Genomic DNA, 20426 nt, shown 5'->3' with positions numbered 1-20426 from the left:
GGGCTGCGTCCCACCCGCCTGTGTGGATTCACAGGAAGTGTGAGTTACGAAGTCTGAAGAAAATGTTGAACGGTATCTGCTGGGATGACGACTGCACCATAGCTCAGTAGTTAGAGAATCGCTGGCTACAAGCGAGGGTCCCTGGTTCGAGTCCTGGTGGTGACAGTCAATTTTTTCTTCAGACTTTTCCCGTTTGTCTCATTCCCTCATAACCAGTTAATAATTTATGACTTGGGACTTGGGTGTGGGTACAGTGAGGGCTGCGTCCCACTTGCCGTTGTGGATTCATAGGAAGTGTGAGGTACGAAGTCTGAAGAAAATGTAGTCTCTGCTGGGATGACGACTACTCCATAGCTCAGTGGTTAGAGCATCGTTGGCTACAAGCGAGGGTCCCTGGTTCGATTCCTGGTGGTTGACAGTGGGTGTCGGCTCACCTCAACACGCTTAAAAATCCTTTTACACCCTCCCCGCTACCCGCGCGGGTCTTGAACTCGGGACCTCATGATTCGCAGGTAGTCCTGCAAACCAATCGGCCATATGCGTTGATTGATTGATTGATTTTTGATTGATTTTTATTTCACGGATCCTCCAGAGGTAAATAGATGCCTATCGAAGGGAGTCTCCTAAGTAAGTATGGAAAATGAGAAAGTATGTTCTTAAGGGAGAAGAGGTAGAAGATACATTAGAATATAGAGTACAGAAGAAGTAAATTCAGTACTTCGGGTAGTACATTGCATGCTAATCATAATGAGAATTAGAAAAGCAGCATTGCGCACTACTATAATTGACATATACACAAGCTATTGAAACTATCATAGATGTGGTTAGCCTAGACACAAAAGTCAGGAATACCTTTCAAAGAAAACATTGATTGCGAATGATACCGACGAACAGCAATACTAAATTTCGCTGTTGTAGAGAGTGAACGAATATCTTCAGGACGTTTATTCCAGGCAACACTCAAAGAAAAAGGGTTGATTTACGAAAGAAGGTGCCAGCTTTAGGAAGAATTATGGATGAAGGGTGACGACTGCTTTGGGAAGAGGGTAGCTGGAAGTGAGACAACAAGGAGGGGTATTGGGAGAATACATGGTGGAAATAGACAAGGCCAAGAATCTGCCGTAGCCATGCTAAAGATTCCCAAGAGGACAGAACATTGAGGTCTTCTTTGGAAGTTGGGGGGGGGGACGTTGTTGCTCGCCAAGCTGAAACAAAAGGATTTGATGGAGTCCTGTCAACAGATAGTCAAATGACGGGCAGGGCGGTACCTTAGGCAGCCCCTCACAGATTTTTAATTTATTAATTTTTAATTTTTTACTAAGTACACAACCTACTCGTCAGAAGGGGAGAAGACAACAGAGTATACAATAACAAAACTGCAGGGGGAGTAGGGGCTGCAAAGCAAGCCTGTGATGGACTTTGAAGGCCAGCTAGCTCTCTGCGAGGAGAGGAACATTCGCAAGGCGATCGACTCCCTAAAAATTACAGCAAGGAGTTGTTGTCGATATGTTGCCTCAAAAGTCAAAGTTCAATAACATGTACACATTTAAAAGTCCTCACTGTTGTAATCTGATGCGGAGTCGCATCGCCAACATACAGAAAGCTTTTGGAGCTGCAGTTGAGTACAGTCACTTGTTGGCTGTCGTGGCTGGTCATATTGGAGGAAACCTGGCAGGAAAGAGGCAGGACTCATCGAAGACGAAGCGCTTGCTACAAATAATAGCACTCGAAATATCTCGTAAGATTTAGGGCCTATAGCGTTAAACCACAGCCTTGCCTTCTTCAGCAGAATCTACTCTACGTGTTCGTTTACCTCTTCACACTGCACAGAAGAGCAAAACATGTATTATGGCTGCGCATTTGGACTCAAACAGCAGAACATTACCGTTGCGAGAGAGAAAATCCACAAAAGGGTTTGCTTTCTCTCGCATCATTTCTCCTGCATGCAACTAACGGGAGACCCGTGTACTTACTCCGCATGCACACGCAAACTATCACACACGTCTTGTGCCGGATGTTAGTCAGATAGTGCAATCTTTCGGTTGTGCACTGCAGTCTCAGTTGGCATGCCCCCTTTTGAACCTGGACAATTTTCTCCGTATGGGTCTATTCGCAGCGCGAATTCGTCACCAAATGTATGCAGAGCATCAAATACAAGTTATCAAAGTACACGGACGTCACAAAATCTCTCTGCATGTGGAAATCCACAATTTTATCAATCTTTCACTCCCCTCTTCCCCATCGTTGGCTCCAAAAGAGTCCAATCCGTTTTGCATGGCTTTTGAAACCTAGCACTGCAATCCCTTACCATTTCCTCCACGTTTAGACATTGTTGCGTGTTTTATACTGTGAGTGTCATCATGAAGTTGTCTGATCAGTACATTTGCACGAGACTCGAAGTAACAACAACTTTCTTGGCTAACCATTGCTAGATTCGTTTTATGCCATTGGTCAATCTCTAATTTTGAACACCCTTTCTGCAGCTGCGTGACCTGATCTTACTATATATAGTAACATTATGTATTTCAAGCGTTTCATTAAGTGTTGTGGCTTTGTGCCGAATTTGCCTGTTCTCCCAGGTAAATATGTAGAGCTGGGGGTACCTGGTTCTTTACATCGAAGGTCATCTCCTAGTTTCACATTCGTAAATGGACAACCATCAACCACGGCAATGTCTAACTTGCCATTTTGTGTGACAAGATATGCAAGAGGATTCATTCGCTTAGAGAAAACGGATGGCAGTTTGGTTTTGGGAGAAAAATCGGACTACCTAGATCTACGCCAATATCCAGTAGTATTTGTGAACACAGATGAGCATCCCATACTAAACCTGACACACAATGGAACATACCATTGTAGATCCGATCGTGACACGTCCCGCGTTGACTATCACCTACGCATTACGGGTAAATGAACAATTCTGTACATGTATACCCATTGTTGTAGATAGCAAACTGTTTTGGCCATAAAGGCCTCAATCCACACGGACACTGGCTTTACGCAAGCCGCGCTACCAGCCATGGTGTAAAGTAGGCACCACAGAAATTAAGGGGGCAGCCTACCCATAAATTTCATATGGCATTCAATTGACCGTAACTTTGGTCGTTTCTCAAAAGATTTGAGGGAAATTTTGACCACATACTCCTGCCACTATGCTGGCCCTCAGGCCATAATTTACAAGTTCTTGCGCCTTACTGACAGGCTTTCTAGGTCGGAAAACTCAAATTTCCGGCATAGCGCCCTGGTGTGCTAGCCGCCCAGGAGCCAAACAGATGCATTTACAATTTTTCCCATTTTCGTGCCCATTCTGTCGGTGCGCGGGACCGAAACCTAAAACAAGTCCTGAAGCAGCCAAGGGTGATGGGGTAGGGCCCCTCAACGTGGCCCTGGAATCTTTCACAACGGAACGAGTGGGCGTTCTCTCACAGACTCCCACAGACCCAAGTCAATTTTTGATTTTTTAGGTTGAGCACGTGCTACGAGGTCGTACCTTTGATACAACATCCAGTGCTGGGCCGTCCACAGCAAGCCATTTCCACAGCGCTGCACACCAAATCCAGGATACCCTCAGAAACCGGCAAAGACTACCACTCACGTTACACTACTGCCTAGTACTGAATCCTACCTGACTTCTTGACACGACTCAAACTTGCCAAAGTCACTAAATCAACGTCAACTACAATAATCAAGCCACATCTCTGCAACGTCGCAAGGGTGCTGGCAAAAGTCCTACAGCACGAAGCCCGCCGCCGTGCAGCCCAATACGTGATTTTGTAACCATGTTATTTGGACTTTTTTGGACTTGGAGCAAAATTCTTCACACTTTCGCGTGTTTCCATGATACGACAAGTTGCGCACGGTCTGCTCAGATTCAAATAAAGTGCTGCCAACAAATGACAGCGTGCAACAAAAATCTTTCCTTGCAAGGGCACATTTTCGGCCAAAACTCTTGAAAGGCTGGTAAGATCGGGATACAACTTTCAGAGAATTTGCAGCTATTCATGCTCTTTCAACTGACGTAGCACTCAATATGAATTTACAAATTCGATTTTCAGCGGATTTTTGGGTAGTCTGCAGCTCGTCGCTTTATCGCCAGAGTGCTCCAGCTACGACAAATAGCGGGCAATGCGTAATGTAGCAGCACTAGAGATCAAGTAGAAAAAAGAGAGTAAAGAACTACAAGTTACACTGCTGTGGTGGACATGGAAATCCGGTCGTACGTCTAGCGGCCCCAACGCGCTCGCCATGTAGCCGTACCAAGTACAGTGCTGGCAACTGAAATCCGACCCACTTGATGGCGCGGCGCGCCGGCAAGTGTGTCGGATTTCAGTTGCCAGTACTGTATTATTATGCGGTGCTGCTGGTTGCATCGGATCAACATGTGCACTGCATGGAACGACTTACGTTCTGTGCGCGCTGAGGGCGCCAGCCCAGGTCAATCGACTGGATTTCCATTTCCACCACAGTATAATATTCACTAACTACTGGCAAGACCATAGGGCAATACGGTCAAACCACGATTCAAGGATGCAAACCAACTTTCCACACAAGTTGTGTTCCTCAACGATTCGAAGGTCAATTTAAAAGGAGAGCTGCGCGAACAATCATCATGCAAAACCGAACGCCTTTGTAAAACAGCACTGTATTTCGACAATAACAGTGTAGATGGACAATAAGCAGCAGTTTCATACGGTGATCGTCCCCTCCCTATGTTATCATATAACTTAGAACCTTCCAAGTTACTAACTGTAACTCCTCAGATTTAACTGGCTCTGCTGTAGTACAGGCATCCAACAGCTAGTGTCTTGAAAAATAGGCACACACTGCCTCCTTTATGCTATAGGCATCTAACACCCAGTTTCACACAATCCTCAACCTGCAAGTTGGCCCAAAATATTACATACCCGGGCCCCCGCTAAGCCTTGTACTTGTTTCCGCCTGTATCCACCTATAGTATATTCATAGGTAAGTGCAAGCCAGGAAGGGCATGGCTTGCTAGTGCCCGATAGGTAACTAGGTAACTTGAGGGCACAAACAAGCCATAAGGCCCTCCTTGCCATGTTCTAGCTCTTTTAGAACGAGGTTACATGTATTATCTCACTAGCGATATGCTTGTGTACCATTATATTGGATGGGTTTGTGGTTTGTGTGCAGAGAGAATTGGTGTGGCATGATAGAATACTTCAGCCGTCGACTGACTACGTGAACCTCATGAACTGATTTTAACTTTCATCAAAATGTGACGTCAAAGTCACCCACAGAAAACGCGACCGCGATCGATCGTGAAGGCAATGAAGTCAAAGACGAAGTCGATCTTGAATGTTTTTGTTGCAGGTTAGATCTATCAATTGATCGATTGTAGGTAGTCAGAATGGTGCGTAACGATGAAGTATTTTAGTATTTAGTCATATTTCTCTAGGGCAGTCCCCACAGACCTATGGAGTTCTTACGGGGTAATTTCGGATTGTGATACGAAATTGACTTGGTGAAGCACCAAGGCGGACCATTGCCGGAACTGAGTTTCAGCGATCACCGGCTAAAAAAAGAAAGAAAGGAATAACCAAATCGAGAGGAGGCTCGTGGCAGTACGAGTCCAAGCGAGACTTGAGACCTTGTGCAGGTGCAGTTACGTGCCTCAGAATTGGCGAGGGCAGAAGGTGGCACAGAACTTACAATGAAGTGGCAGAAGGAACGCATCTGAATACAAGAAGAAGGGACAAAAGGATAGTGATGGGTGTGAGGTAGTTTCGACACAGAACACACTGAACATCTTCGGTGGATGGGTAGCCCAATACAGTACGCAATGAACGCCGAGAGATGCGGGTGAGAGAATCATATTAATTTATTTCATGTTGTTGCAGACTGTGTACATAAGCGAAACATTGAGTTTGTGGGTGTGTCGCATGAGGTTGCGTCTCTCCTAAATGAGCACGACGACCCGTTCTACTGCGATATCCCTGGGTACGATGACAGCGATGATCGGGATGGCGGACACGACATCGCGTTCGCAGGGGCCGCAAAGAAGCGCCACCTCCGTCAGTCTGACAACGACGGGGACGAGAATGACTTGGAGCAGGAAGGTCCGTGTGTCGGAGAAAACCTAATTGCCGCAGAGATAGTGGACTGACTATCAATCGGACATAAAAAGGACCTCTTGTCGCTCCATCAGCTGAAGCGTTACTCTCGCCAAAGTCACAAACCGCTCTTGAAAAAGTTCGGACTGGATGAACTGGCTTCCTCAGTGACTGCGGGATTCGCGAACCCTGCCAGCCGTATATTATTACTACGCACACACTCATGGCCAAGGCAAATCAAGGAGGAGGTGAGGGCGAATATAGCCAGCCATGGCAAAAAAAAGAAGAAAAAAAGAAGAAAAAACAAAAAAAAAGTGCAAATCAGAACAACAATAAAAGAAGAGATTAGGCTGCAAATCGAGTTGAATTATTAGGTTTACGGAAAATGGTCCGAGAGATCACGAACAAGGGCAACACCGACAACATCGGGAACACTGACAACATCGGGAATTACATCGGGAATACCGACAACACCGACAACATCGGGAACACCGACAACATCGGGAATTACATCGGGAATACCGACAACACCGACAACATCGGGAACACCGACAACATCGGGAATTACATCGGGAATACCGAAAACACCGACAACATCGGGAACACCGACAACATCGGGAATTACATCGGGAATACCGACAACATGAACCCACCCGAAGTTGGCTCAGAAACCGATCCCACATCAGTCCTCGAAGTGAGCCAAGATGGGGTAAGTGAAAAAGCTGAAGTTGGCTCACTTCCGATTTTCTCGGAGACAGCAAGTTGGCTCACTTTTCTGGAACTGGGTTGAGCCAACATGGGATCAGTGGTTGGAGTGGTAAAATTAGTACTTGGAGGTGTAAAATTAGTACTTGGATCTCACACACACACATTTCTTACCATAAAGAAAAAGAAGTGTATTGAAGGGTTAGAACTATAGGATAGGAGAGGGGGAACTGTATGGCAGACCTATCTCCTGGTAAGAGTCATTATCTCACACGTTCCCCTAGTAGTATAGGGTGAGGGGGAGACTTTGGAGGGAGGCCCGAAGGGCCGATCGAGAAAGTCGATTTTGGACCACCTGGAAGGTGGTCCAGAACCCCCTCCCCTTATACTACTGACGATGGAAAGGGAGAAAAGATTTAAGAACAAGATTAGATAAGGGTTCATATGGAGCAGCCTTGTGCCTACTAAACGGTACTACAGAAACGCATTTGTGTTGAAAAATATGCCAAACTTGGTGCAATCTTTAACATATGTATGATTCGCCATGGTCACTTTGTACGATACTACGAATCCAACCCAAAAGCGTATACACTTGATCATTAGAGACCAAAATCGATGTTCCCGCAAGGTTTCACTGTGAAAGAGTGAAACTGCTCCGTCTGCCTCGGCTTCGAGGCCGGAGCAATGCTAACCTTTCCGCGTCTGTCTCTTTTGAGCTCTGCTACATTTGATGGTTGTGAAAAAAAGGAAAAGAAAAACACCCGAGAGAAATGAAAGTGCACAATCGGATAGAGGTGTGTATGTAAGTACGCGCATGCATGTGCTAGTGTGCGTGCGGGGACTGTGCCGGCGCATGTGGGAAATGGAGTGCAAGCACTAATAGTTACTGAGCGGCCAAAATGCAGCGGTTACTGCTTGAACATTACGAACGGAGTCACTGAGCGGAGCGGACAAAATGCAGCAGATACTGACGGAACATGGCACGCCACTGATTCTTGTCAGTGGCAGTGGCGCGGACCTCTTCCAAGACCCCAAAACTCTTCAACGGAATGTTCCTTTCTTGGAGGTCCTTGATGACTGTGATGGCGAGGGTTGTCTTCGGTCTACCACGGTAGCGTCTCGCTTCAGGTAGCATGTCACAGCTCTGAAGGCAGGTGCATTGGGGTCCATCCGAAGGACGTGCCCTAGCATTTGCGTTCTGCGGCGCTTTACAATTGCAGATATCGGTTCAGAGCTGCACCTCTTGTACAAGGCATCATTCATTATGGTCTGGGTGACGAATTCCAAGAATCGTGCGTAGCTGTTTCCGGTAGAATACGTCCAGGGATGCCAGGTTGCCCTCCGTAAGTCCCACGTCTCACAATTGTAGAGGAGGGTGGAGATCACGAGGGCATTGTATATTCTCAGCCGGCGTTTTTCTGATACCTTCTCCTTCCGAAGCCATAGGGAGAACATCCTGCCAAAGACCTGCGAGGCCTTTCCCATGCAGTGAGCAATATCATCACCCTCGCCCAAGTAGGACCCAAGCTGTTTAGATTTCTTCCATATTTAACCTTCAGACGTTAAGTCGATCCATTCGGTCTTCGTCTCGTTTACTTTCAGACCCCGGACTCCGAGTGTGGCACTTATCGTGGGCAAACCTTCCTTGAGCCAAGATAACTTACGGGACAGGAAGTAAACATCATTAGCGTAACTTGTCTCTGGTGGGATCATGTTATCATGCTCTGGCCTTGGAGGGAAACGGTCCCGACACTCCCGCAGGGCAGCCTCCAGGTAACAAACGGACAGGATCGTGCTGAGCCCATCTCCCTGCGGAGTCCCGATATTGGCTTCGAAGGGATTTGATTCCTTCCTGCCGATCTTGACAGCTACAGAGGTACGATACAGCAGGTGTTGAATCATACACACCTCATCTGAACCCGCAATGCCCGCCATGACCTGGCCGACCCAAAACAGGTTGAGTCCCAACCAAACGCGTTGCTCTGGTGAATCTTGTTCTAGGTCGTACCAACCAAACCCGCCCTAGGAATCTCTCCGGGCAAGGATCATCTTAGCATACGTCATGAAAGTAAACTTTCAATGGACGTAAGAATTGAAATGTGCGTATTTTCAATAAAGTAAAAATAAGCTTTTCGCTCTATTTGATTTCTCCACGACTGCTAAGCATGCCTAGTACATGTTGTAGTTTTAGTAGTAGTTTTATTTTATTTATGGATTCCCCAAAGGCCGAGGCCTAACTCGAGGGGGTCTCTGTTCATGGCGTACTGGGAATATATCTGCAAAATTAGTAGTAGCAGTAGGAAAAATTATAATTTTTGAAAGGGAAGACCCTACAGGCGTTGCTGTCATGTACCAGGGAACCCAAAGTGCTCTTTACAGACCTAAACAAACTCGGATAGAAGCTCAACTTTACGACACGAGACAGGCAGAGAATTCCATCTATCAGCGTCAAGGAAAGACCTTGTTGCTTTGGAGGCGGGTTGGCTGCATGCGCCCGCCGCAAGCATCATGAAGCGAGACCGCGTTTCGCCCTTTTTCTCCGACTAAAAATGAATGAACTACAATGGAGGCAATTATACAAAGGTGGAAAGCATCCATATTCTGGAGGTTGCACAAAACGGAAAGCCCGCAACAAAATGATAATAATAATATTAATAACATTGCCTTCACTGTCCGGAATTGAAACAAGGACCCTCGCTTTAGGCCAGCAATTTTCGAATTCTTAACCAATGCTATGTTCATGACTAGCTTGCATTGTTATCTGTTCGCCCACTTACTTCGCTCCCGAGATAAGATCGAACAAGATGGAAAGAAGTAGCTGTCCAGAGATGGGGTATTTCGCTCCATCGGCTTCGCTTTACCTTGCTTGGCTTCGCTTGGGTAAGCACTCCTTCTGTCTAGTTTTGATTATACATGTATATGCATTCGTGCAAGTCTGCATCAAGAGGCAACATCGGCAATAAGAGCTGCCACTCGAGCAGGCTTTGATTCCTTCAATTTTCACAATATTACGCTTTCCAAATTACGACTCGCGTTGGATTCTTTCCGGGTCCCTTGACACACGTCCTGTCTCATTCTGGAATCTGGTTCCTTTAAATTTGTGTCAAGTACATCAAAGTCTCGTCTGGAATTGGAAGGAGAATTTCGAAGTGCACCAAAGTTGGAAAGATCACAATGCAAAAGTGGTCGAATAAAAGGAGTCATTTACAGGTAAAAAATACAGTAAAATCTGTCCAGGCGATCACCTGTCCCAGAACACCACTATAGCCAAGAACAAGGGATGCTATTTCCAGTCAAATGGCATTGGATAAGGAGACCACCTCTTTCCAGAGACCATATTGCAAAGTCTCTTGAGCAGTTGTCTTAGGCAGGTTTCTGTAGTCAAATACACTGTGGTATTTACCCGCCAGGGATCAGTACCATTTTGGGGTCAGCTACTAAGCGAGCGATAAGGGAAGATAATGGACATTGATTTTATTTTCCTGTGCAGCTTTCACTAGACAATGCTGTAGTAAAAAGAGTTTCTCAGCGAAAAAACTGACGCTACGACTTTCCGTGTCTCCACATTGTATTCTATTTGCTCCTAGCTGTCACGCATTGCGCGAGTTTGATCAGCAGCACAATTCACGACATCCCCAGAAGTCCAATTGGAACTAACGTTACTGTCTTGTGCCGTGATGGCTATGATTATGTGTGCGGACATGATGAGATACAATGTTTGGCAGGAGGAACATGGAGTACGCAACCAACTTGTTCTGGTGAGATCTTATTATTGAACTCAATTCAAGAGGACTGTGTTAACTACGAAACTGGTGATACTCCAACAGTTTCAGTATTTGGCGTTGTCTTGCAATGAAGTTTGGCATTGTCACTGTTGAGAACGATATAGATTGATCCTACAAGTAAGGCCAGACAAGTAAATTTGTCGCAACATTTTCAATACAACATCTTTTGCTAGTCCGCAATCATTCATTTCCTATTTATTGCATGATCTTTTCGTCCTATAATGGCGATAGTGCATGAGGAAGGCGTAATTGCTTGCATATGATGAAGTTTTTCACTCCAAAGAATTCACCTTCTCTTTCACCTCTGGTAGTATGTTCCCGACACTAGTCGTAATTTGTCCCCTGGGAAAGGAAAAAGACACAAGTGCCATCAGTATGCAATGAACCTGTTTTAAGAGGCTTTTGAAGTGAACATCTTGTCAGTGCATACTAGGCACAGGCTGGTGCCATAGCCTAGGTAGTTAGAGCATTAGTCATGACAAGCAATGTGCCGGGTGGGAGTCCTGGTGGGTCTGGCAGATTGTTCTCTTTTCGGGCACTTCACTTCCCCGACTGATCCGGTGTAATATGACCGATTACTACCTTTCTACCGTGATAATGCTAGTACCTAGGTATAAATATATTTAGATAAGCGACGATGCGGCATTAGGTTTAGAATTGCGATAAACAGAAAAATATTACTGGGAATATATCTGCAAACTTAGTAGTTGAACTCGGATGGCGAGCCAATAATTTTAGTTATGATGAAGAAAACACTCGCTGACTGTATAAGATCTGGTTACGTTGGTGGACATTTTACCATAACTCGTAATATGTTGTCCTATTTCCTTTCTTCATCATAACTTATATTAGTAGTTGTAGTAGAAGTAGTAGTAGAATTCATTATTTTGATAGGGAAGGCCCTACAGGCGGTGCCATCTTGTTACAGCAAACCCTAAGTGCTCTTTACAGAGAGAAACAAAAACGGATAGATACTCAACCTGACGACACGAGAAAGGCAGAGATTTCCATCTATCAGCGCCAAGGAAAGACCTTGTTGCTTTGGAGGCGGGTTGGCTGCATGCGCCCACCGCAAGCACCATGAAGCGAAACCGCGTTTCGCCATTTTTCTCAGACTGAAATGAACTACAATGGAGGCAATTATACAAAAGGTGGAAAGCATCCATATGATGGAGGGTGCACGAAACGGAAAGCCCGCAACATTGCCTTCACTGTCCGGAATTGAACCAAGGACCCTCGCTTTAGACTAGCAATTTTCGAATTCTTAACCAATGCTATATGAATGACTAGCTTGCATTGTGATCTGTTCGGCCACTTACTTCGCTCCCCAGATAAGATCGAACAAGATGGAAGGAAATGGCGGTCCAGAGATGGGGTATTTCGCTCCATAGGCTTCGCTTTCCCTAGCTTGGCTTCGCTTGGGTAGGCACTCCTTCAGTCTAGTTTTGATTGTACATGTATATGCCTTCGTGCAAGTCTGCATCAAGAGGCAACATCGGCAATAAGAGCTGCAACTCGAGCAGGCTCTGATTCCTTCTATTTTCACAATATTTCTCTTTCTAAATTACGACATGCGATGGGTTCTTTCCGGGTTGCTTGACACACGTCCTGTCCCATTTTGGAATCCGGTTCCTTCAAATTTTTGTCAAGTGCATCAAAGTCTCGTCTGGAATAGGAAACAGAGTTTCACAGGTCATCAAAAGTGGAAAGATCACAATGCAAGAGTGGTCGAATAAAATGAGTCATTTACATACAGGTGAAAATACAGCAAAATCTGTCAAGGCGACCACCTGTCCCAGACACCACTATAGCCAGGACCAAGGGATGTTATTTCCAGTCAAATGGCATTGGATAAGGAGAACACCTGGTTCCAGAGACCATATTGCAAAGTCTCTTGAGCAGTTGTCTTAGGCAGGTTTCTGTAGTCAAACACACTGTGATATTTGCCCGCCAGGGATCAGTACGATTTTGGGTTCAACTACTTAGCGAGTGATAAGGGAATATGAAGAACAATGATTGTATTTTACTGTGCAGCTTTGACTAGATAATGCTGTAGTAAAATGAGTTTCTCAGCGAAAAAACTGACGCTACGAATTTCCGTATCTCCACATTGTGTTCTATTTGCTCCTAGCTGTCACGCATTGCGCGAGTTTGATCAGCAGCACAATTCACGACATCCCCAGAAGTCCAATTGGAACTAACGTTACTGTCCTGTGCGGAGATGGCTATGATTATGTAGATGGCCTTGATGAGATACAATGTTTGGCAGGAGGAACATGGAGTACGCAACCAACTTGTTCTGGTGAGATCTTATTATTGAACTCAATTCAAGATGACTGTGTCCAACAGTTTCAGTCTTTGGCATTATCTTGCAATGAAGTTTGTCACTGTTGAGAACGAATAGATCGATCTAGCATGTAAGGCCAGAAAAGTAAATTTGTCGCAACATTTTCAATACAACATAATTATTTTGCTACTCACCAATCACTTCCTATTTATTGCATGAACTTTTCGTCCTATAATGGCAATAATGCACGAGGAAGGCGTAGTTGCTTGCATGTGATGCAGTTTTTCACTCCAAAGAAGTCACCTTTTCTTTCACCTCTGGTAGTACGTTCCCCACACTAGTCGTAATTTGTCCCCTGGGAAGGGAAAAAGACCCAAGTGTCATCAGCATGCAATGCACTTGTTTTAAAAGGCCTTTGAAGTGAACATCTAGTCAGCTCCTACTAGGCGTAGGCTGGTGCCATAGCTTAGGCAGTAAGATCATTACTCATGACAAGCAATGGGCCGGGTGGGAGTTCTGGTGGGTCTCGCAGATTTTTCTCCTTTCGGGCACTTCACTTCCCCGACTGATCCGTTGGAATATGATAGATTACTACCTTTCTAATAATGCCAGTACCTACGTATAAAAACAGTTAGATAAGCGACGATGCGACAATAGATTTAGAATTGTGATAAATAGAGCGAGCTGAACAGTCATTTCACAAAGGCTTTATTTTGTTCAAAACGCGTGGATACGGAAGCTTGAAATATTCTTGTTTTCATCGTTTCTTCCATATCACATTGATTTCTCGTCCCACTCGTTTTAAATATAACAGAGCCTTTGTCAGATGACTGATTAGGTCGCTCTGTTTATCGCCATTCTATAATAATTTTCGAGCGAAGAGCCAAGGTTTGATTACACAAAATTCCTTGGTCCATTCTCTTTTCTATAATCACATTGCTTTTCATAAACATTAAGGTTAGAACTTTGATGGTTAGCCAATCTAGAGCCAATGAAAATCCCGGATAAAGCCAAGTTTCCGTTTGTTGAATCTCACAATACTCCCTGTTGGCGTCGTGGTTGTTGGGTCACTATATCTCGGAACTAGTTGTCCTTTCTTTCCTTGTTAACAACAAAATTCAATGCGCATGAAAAATACAGTCATAATTATAAAAAGGAGTACGACGTGAATGTTGACTAGTAGAGCTGGACATTATAAGATTCGACTGTATACAGACTTTGTACGCTCTATGCTTCGAGCAGTCAGGCACTGTGGGAAACAAAGCAGCGCAACAATCCACGACATCCCAAGAAGTCCTGTCGGAACTAACGTTACAGTCTTGTGCCGTGCTGGATATGGTCACACCAGTGGACAAGATCACGTTCAATGTTTGGCTGGAGGAAATTGGAGTGCGATGCCAACTTGTACGGGTAAGGAAGTACAATTCTCTCTTTACAAACTCGGATGTTGAACCAATCGTAATCTGTGAAGAGAAATGTATGCCAGGTGGTACTAATTTCTTTTGAGGTTGAGAGAATAGTAACCTTTAAGAGAGCATGTCTGAGAAAACCAGAACATATCTGCAAGTCGATCTCTCAGATTTCGCTCATATTTTGCAGGTAGGTTTGCTTTGGGGTGTAGAACGCAATTCCAAAGCCCGCACAAAATCTTTTGAAGGGAACCATGAAATTGGCATACCCCTCAATATTGGCCCAATATCGGCACGATTTATGGGTCTACAAACGAGCTACGGCACAGCGTACAAGAACAAGCTACGAACAAAACTCCATCAAGTCAACATTACCTCACCTTAGAAGAGTTCTTGGGGCAGCACCACTTAGCCACACCAGCATCCCAGAAGACGAGGGCAATCATCCCTTGACGCCACAAATGATCGTCTTGAAAATAGCCAAATTACAAGCACTGATAAAACTGCGAACTACGTCCTCAATTAGCAAACACTATACACCGGCAGATAGTAGAACACCTCTTCTAGCACTGAGGACATGTCCCCCATCATCCTTTTTGGGTTTTCTTGAAATAAACAATTTTGAATTTTTCCACTCGACCATTCTGAAATACGTCCAAACTCATACCTGCGCAGGAAAGCTCGCCCCTCCGCGACGTCTAGTCAGCAATTTCTACTCCAACACCACTCCCAGCTCTGCAGAACAAAGTGTATTGTTGGCTCTGACAAGGAAAAGCAGCGGTGATCACTTGTCACTCCAAACGACAAGCTTCTCCTTGCGCCACCAACATAATTCGGTGCAACAGTTGATGCAAAAGTGACTGAATTTTTGCGTGTAGTTTTTGGATTTTACTGCAAGAGGAATGAAGAAATCACGTGCATCGTGACGTAGGAAAATGCTTTCTGGTGCACGACACAATGCACATGATCACGATCGTTCCCGAGGCGCTATTCGAAACGGACCATGAGGGAGGAGGTAAGATGCATTATATTTCTTGCATGCTCTGCTCAGAACATTCAGAAACTATCGTTATAGCACTAGCAGTATTGCATTGGCAAGAATTCTTTGAGATATTTCCTCTTGCAGTAAGAACAGGGATGCATTTGTTCACATTAACCTCGCTCATCCCGAACATGGTTCAACAGGAACTACGGCTAATTTACATGCTGATGATCCACGTAGATCTGAAACAGCAAGGAATGACCGTTGTCCATGCCATCAAGGTCGCTTGGAGTTGACCATCGCGCGGCCTACACTGGTTGTATGGGGTATGTGGCGCGCCCACATGGCAGATTTCTTACGTCATGAACAACGTGATTTGACCCTACTCGCCCTAGTCTGTGTGCTGCATTTTGAGGGAAAGTCCCGGCTGGAAGGCCTACAACACGACATGCGTGCTCTTGAGCTGGACATCAAGATGCACTTGATCCGATCTTGATCAACGGGTGATCCGTGTAAGTGCAGGTGCGCTTGATCAAGGTGACTCGGAACAACTGCTGAACCGTGATCTACGAGACCTGGCATTCTTGTGTCACGAAGCACGTGATTTCATCATTCCTCTTGCAGTAAAATCCAAAAACTACACGCAACAATTCAGTCACTTTTGCATCAACTGTTGCACCGAAAAATGTTGTTGGCGCAAGGAGAAGCTTGTCGTTTGGAGTGACAAGTGATCACCGCTGCTTTTCCTTGTCAGAGCCAACAATACACTTTGTTCTGCAGCGTTGGGAGTGGTGTTGGAGTAGAAATTGCTGACTAGACGTCGCGGAGGGGCGAGCTTTCCTGCGCAGTTATGAGTTTGGACGTATTTCAGAATGGTCGAGTGGAAAAATTCAAAATTATTTATTTCAAGAAAACCCCAAAAGGATGATGGGGGACATGTCCTCAGTGCTAGAAGAGGTGTTCTACTATCTGCCGGTGTTTAGTGTTTGCTAATTGAGGACGTAGCTCGCTGTTTTATCAGCGCTTGTAATTTGGCTATTTTCAAGACGATCATTTGTGGCGTCAAGGGATGATTGCCCTCGTCTTCTGGGATGCTGGCGTGGCTAAGTGGTGCTGCCCCAAGAACTCTTCTAAGGTGAGGTAACGTTGGCAGGATGGAGTTTTGTTCGTAGCTTGTTCTTGTACGCTGTGCCGTAGATCGTTTGTAGACCAATAAATCGTGCCAATATTGGGCCAATATTGAGGGGTATGCCAATTTCATGGTTCCCTTCAAAAGATTTTGTGCGGGCTTTGGAATGTCGATCTACACCCCAAAGCAAACCTACCTGCAAAATGTGAGCGAAATCTGAGAGATCGACTTGCACATATGTTCTGGTTTTCTCAGACATGCTCTCTTAACCTCAACACTTGCAAGCCAGATATGAAAGAAAGAAAAAATCATCAGTCACACCACCGGGACTCGAACCAGGGACCTTGCTATTCGCGAGCAATGCTCTAACTAATTGCAATTTGTTGTTTGCTCGCAGTGGACATAGTTTGATGCGCTCCCCATGATATCAAGCGAATGGCCGAGGGCCCTCTTGATTGGTGTGAGTTGCCAGTATGATGCAAGCCAGATATTGATTGATCGAAGAAGGATAGATTTACCACCACTGTGGATAAGAGTCATACTGTAGCTCAGTTGGTTAGAGTATTGCTCGCGAATAGCAAGGTCTCTGGTTCGAGTCCCGGTGGTGTGACTGATGTTTTTTTCTTTCTTTCATATCTGGCTTGCAAGTGTTGAGTTTCGGAGAGAAAAGAGCAGTACGTGGCATGTGGCCTCAAATTTCCTAACACTTTGAAAATTCTCCGTGAAGTCCAAATTTGAAATTGCAATTTGTTGTTTGCTCGCAGTGGACATAGTTTGATGCGCTCCCCATGATATCAAGCGAATGGCCGAGGGCCCTCTTGATTGGTGTGAGTTGCCAGTATGATGCAAGCCAGATATTGATTGATCGAAGAAGGATAGATTTACCACCATTGTGGATAAGAGTCATACTGTAGCTCAGTTGGTTAGAGCATTGCTCGCGAATAGCAAGGTCCCTGGTTCGAGTCCCGGTGGTGTGACTGATGATTTTTTCTTTCTTTCATATCTGGCTTGCAAGTGTTGAGTTTCGGAGAGAAAAGAGCAGTACGTGGCATGTGGCCTCAAATTTCCTAACACTTTGAAAATTCTCCGTGAAGTCCAAATTTGAAAATGCTCTCTTAAGTTAAGAGAAAAGGATCTAGAAGTTACTAGTTATGACTAGCAGTCCACCAAGCTAGGTCGAATGTCTCAATATCCTTGTGCCTTTTTGTCGCGCCACCTGACTATATGTGGGACTCAGTGAGCAGTCACGTCTCGATGACCGATCACGATCCCCGTGACCAATCAAACACTCACAAATCCCCGAAGAGCAGTCATAAAGTCACACACCAGTTTGAATCCCGATGACCAGTCAAAAACAGCCGCGACTTTCTCTGTGAACGGTCACAGGGACCACGTACAAATTTTATGACTCAATTGTAGACATTCACGCGATCAGCATACTTTTTTCCTTCACAGACACAGGTTTCAGAAGTGAGCTAGAAATATTTCGATCAACTCTCGATCTCCGCGTAGTTTACTTGTAGCTCGAGTGAAGTCCAAATTGGAAATTGCATATTGCTTTTCATAAAGAATAAGGTTAGAACTTTGATGTTTAGCCGATCTTGAGCCAATGAAAATCCTGGATAAAAAAAGATAATTTTTGAGCCAAGTTTCCGTTTGTTGAATTTCAGAGTACTCCCTGTCGGCGTGGTGGCTTGTTGGGTCACTATATCTCGGAACTAGTTGTCCTTTCTTTCCTTGTTAACAACAAAATTCAATGCGCATGAAAAATACAGTCATAATTATAAAAAGGAGTACGACGTGAATGTTGACTAGTAGAGCTGGACATTATAAGATTCGACTGTATACAGACTTTGTACGCTCTATGCTTCGAGCAGTCAGGCACTGTGGGAAACAGAGCAGCGCAACAATCCACGACATCCCAAGAAGTCCTGTCGGAACTAACGTTACAGTCTTGTGCCGTGCTGGATATGGTCACACCAGTGGACAAGATCACGTTCAATGTTTGGCTGGAGGAAATTGGAGTGCGATGCCAACTTGTACGGGTAAGGAAGGACAATTCTCTCTTTACAAACTCGGATGTTGAACCAATAGTAATCTGTGAAGAGAAAAGTATGCCAGGTGGTACTAATTTCTTTTGAGGTTGAGAGAATAGTAACCTTTAAGTTAAGAGAAAAGGATCTAGAAGTTACTAGTTATGACTAGCAGTCCACCAAGCTAGGTCGAATGTCTCAATATCCTTGTGCTTTTTTGTCGCGCTACCTGACTATATGTGGGACTCAGTAAGCATTCACGTCTCGATGACCGATCACGATCCCCGTGACCAATCAAACACTCACAAATCCCCGAAGACAAGTCATAAAGTCACACACCAGTTTGAATCCCGATGACCAGTCAAAAACAGCCGCGACTTTCTCTGTGAACGGTCACTCACAGGGACCACGTCAAAATATTACGACTCGACTGTAGACATTCACGCGATCAGCATACTTTTTTCATTCACAGACACAGGTTTCAGAAGTGAGCAAGAAATATTTCGATCAACTCTCGATCTCCGCGTAGTTTACTTGTAGCTCGAGTCTGGTGTGTGTGGGCTCCTCTCCAAAACGAAGGGTGGTCGAAAATCTTGCAGGCTTCAGATAGAATCTCTTTTGAGAGGACGTTCTGGCTAGTAGATTGTGCTATTCATCATCTTTGAAGAACAAACTTCGTCGTTCAGAAAAGCTATTTCGGAATATTTTCAGTCAAGTAATTTTTTGCATGCCGATCTTGCTAGAACGGAGACTGATTTCAACTGATCCAGCATACAAGCAGCTCTCGCTTTGTGTTTTTGGAGAGGATGGGTGACAAGATTACGGAGTCAGAAGTCGACATCGTCGACGATGCAGAGACGAAAATATAATGAAGATGGAAAAGAAAATATGTTCATCTCCAAGAAGGTACTGAGTACATCAAGCACCTTCGTGTGTGTAGCTCTGTCTTTCTTGTGGAAGACGCCACAGAAAAACAATGGCTAGCTTGTTGAAACTGAAACTGCCTCTCAGTTGAAGTCGTTCAGGGAAGACATATGTTGGACTCAGTAGAGCGTCCAGCCCCTATATGATGTCCAACCCCTATATAGAGTCCATTGGTCCAAAATCCACTGTACAGAGTCCAAACTTGGAATCAACTGTGAGCTCAAAGTTTCGATGGACATCACTCCCTGTATAGAGTCCAGCCAATTGGCTTCACCCCTATATAGAGTCCATTGGTCCAAAATCAACTGTACGGAGTCCAAACTTTGAAATCAACTATAAAGAGTCTATGTGGACAACACCCCCTGTATAAAGTCCAGCCAATTAGGCATCCCCTATCGAGTTCGAAAATAGACATAGGATCTGCTGTAAGCAGTGAATATTAACCAGAAAACGGCCTCTCCCTTTAATCCTTTACATCATTCACTTCTCAAGATAAAAAAATATGTATTGAGGCGCCACTGCAGCCACTTCATTACATGAAAAACCCTACAAACACCATCCTCAAATCAAGTGGTCTCTTCGCAGACGCTGCAAATTACAATATCTCAATCATGTAGTGTTGCCAAATTATTGTGCACGCACACACATGCACACACCCACACAACGCCAAGAAAATACCTAGAAAAAAAACAAGAATCGAAAGGGAATAATGGAGAGCCCAGGATTAATTATTTGTTTTCAAATTATTGTGCGCGCGCGCGCGCACACACACACACACACACACACACACAAACTTATACAACGCCAAGAAAACACCAAGAAAAGAGTAGATACACAATACACACGCAACTCCAACAGCCATGCAAACGTCCACCCACTTACATGTAAAGTCAAGAGGGATAACAAATAATTATACGAAACGAATGCGTACGGGGACGGGTACACGCACGTTTACATACACGTAGTAGTGTAAGAGAGTAACATAGTGCAGTGGTCAGCATAATACTAGTACATGCTGAGAGTGCAATAGCAAGCTTCACCATTGCTCATGGCCATGCAAATGTTCAGCAGCACTCAGTTCCGCAAGCTTCTGAAGAT

At 44.8% G+C, this 20426-nt stretch overlaps 1 protein-coding gene across 1 annotated transcript in view; it reads left to right on the top strand.

The window, feature by feature from the left end:
• LOC135824865 (P-selectin-like) overlaps positions 1-20426 on the top strand; it is a 42047-nt gene that overhangs the window by 7510 nt on the left and 14111 nt on the right. Inside the window, exons 3-7 of the mRNA XM_065337591.1 lie at positions 2580-2906; positions 10367-10537; positions 12696-12866; positions 14094-14261; positions 18249-18416. Coding sequence (XP_065193663.1) covers positions 2580-2906; positions 10367-10537; positions 12696-12866; positions 14094-14261; positions 18249-18416 — 1005 coding nt within the window. The remainder of the gene's footprint in view (positions 1-2579; positions 2907-10366; positions 10538-12695; positions 12867-14093; positions 14262-18248; positions 18417-20426) is intronic.

The sequence above is a fragment of the Sycon ciliatum genome, chromosome 9 (assembly GCF_964019385.1).
Source record: "Sycon ciliatum chromosome 9, ocSycCili1.1, whole genome shotgun sequence".
In the NCBI taxonomy this organism is placed as follows: Eukaryota; Metazoa; Porifera; class Calcarea; order Leucosolenida; family Sycettidae; genus Sycon; species Sycon ciliatum.
The sequence above is the reverse complement of the archived record's forward strand: the minus strand, read 5'-3'. Positions and strand labels throughout refer to the sequence as shown.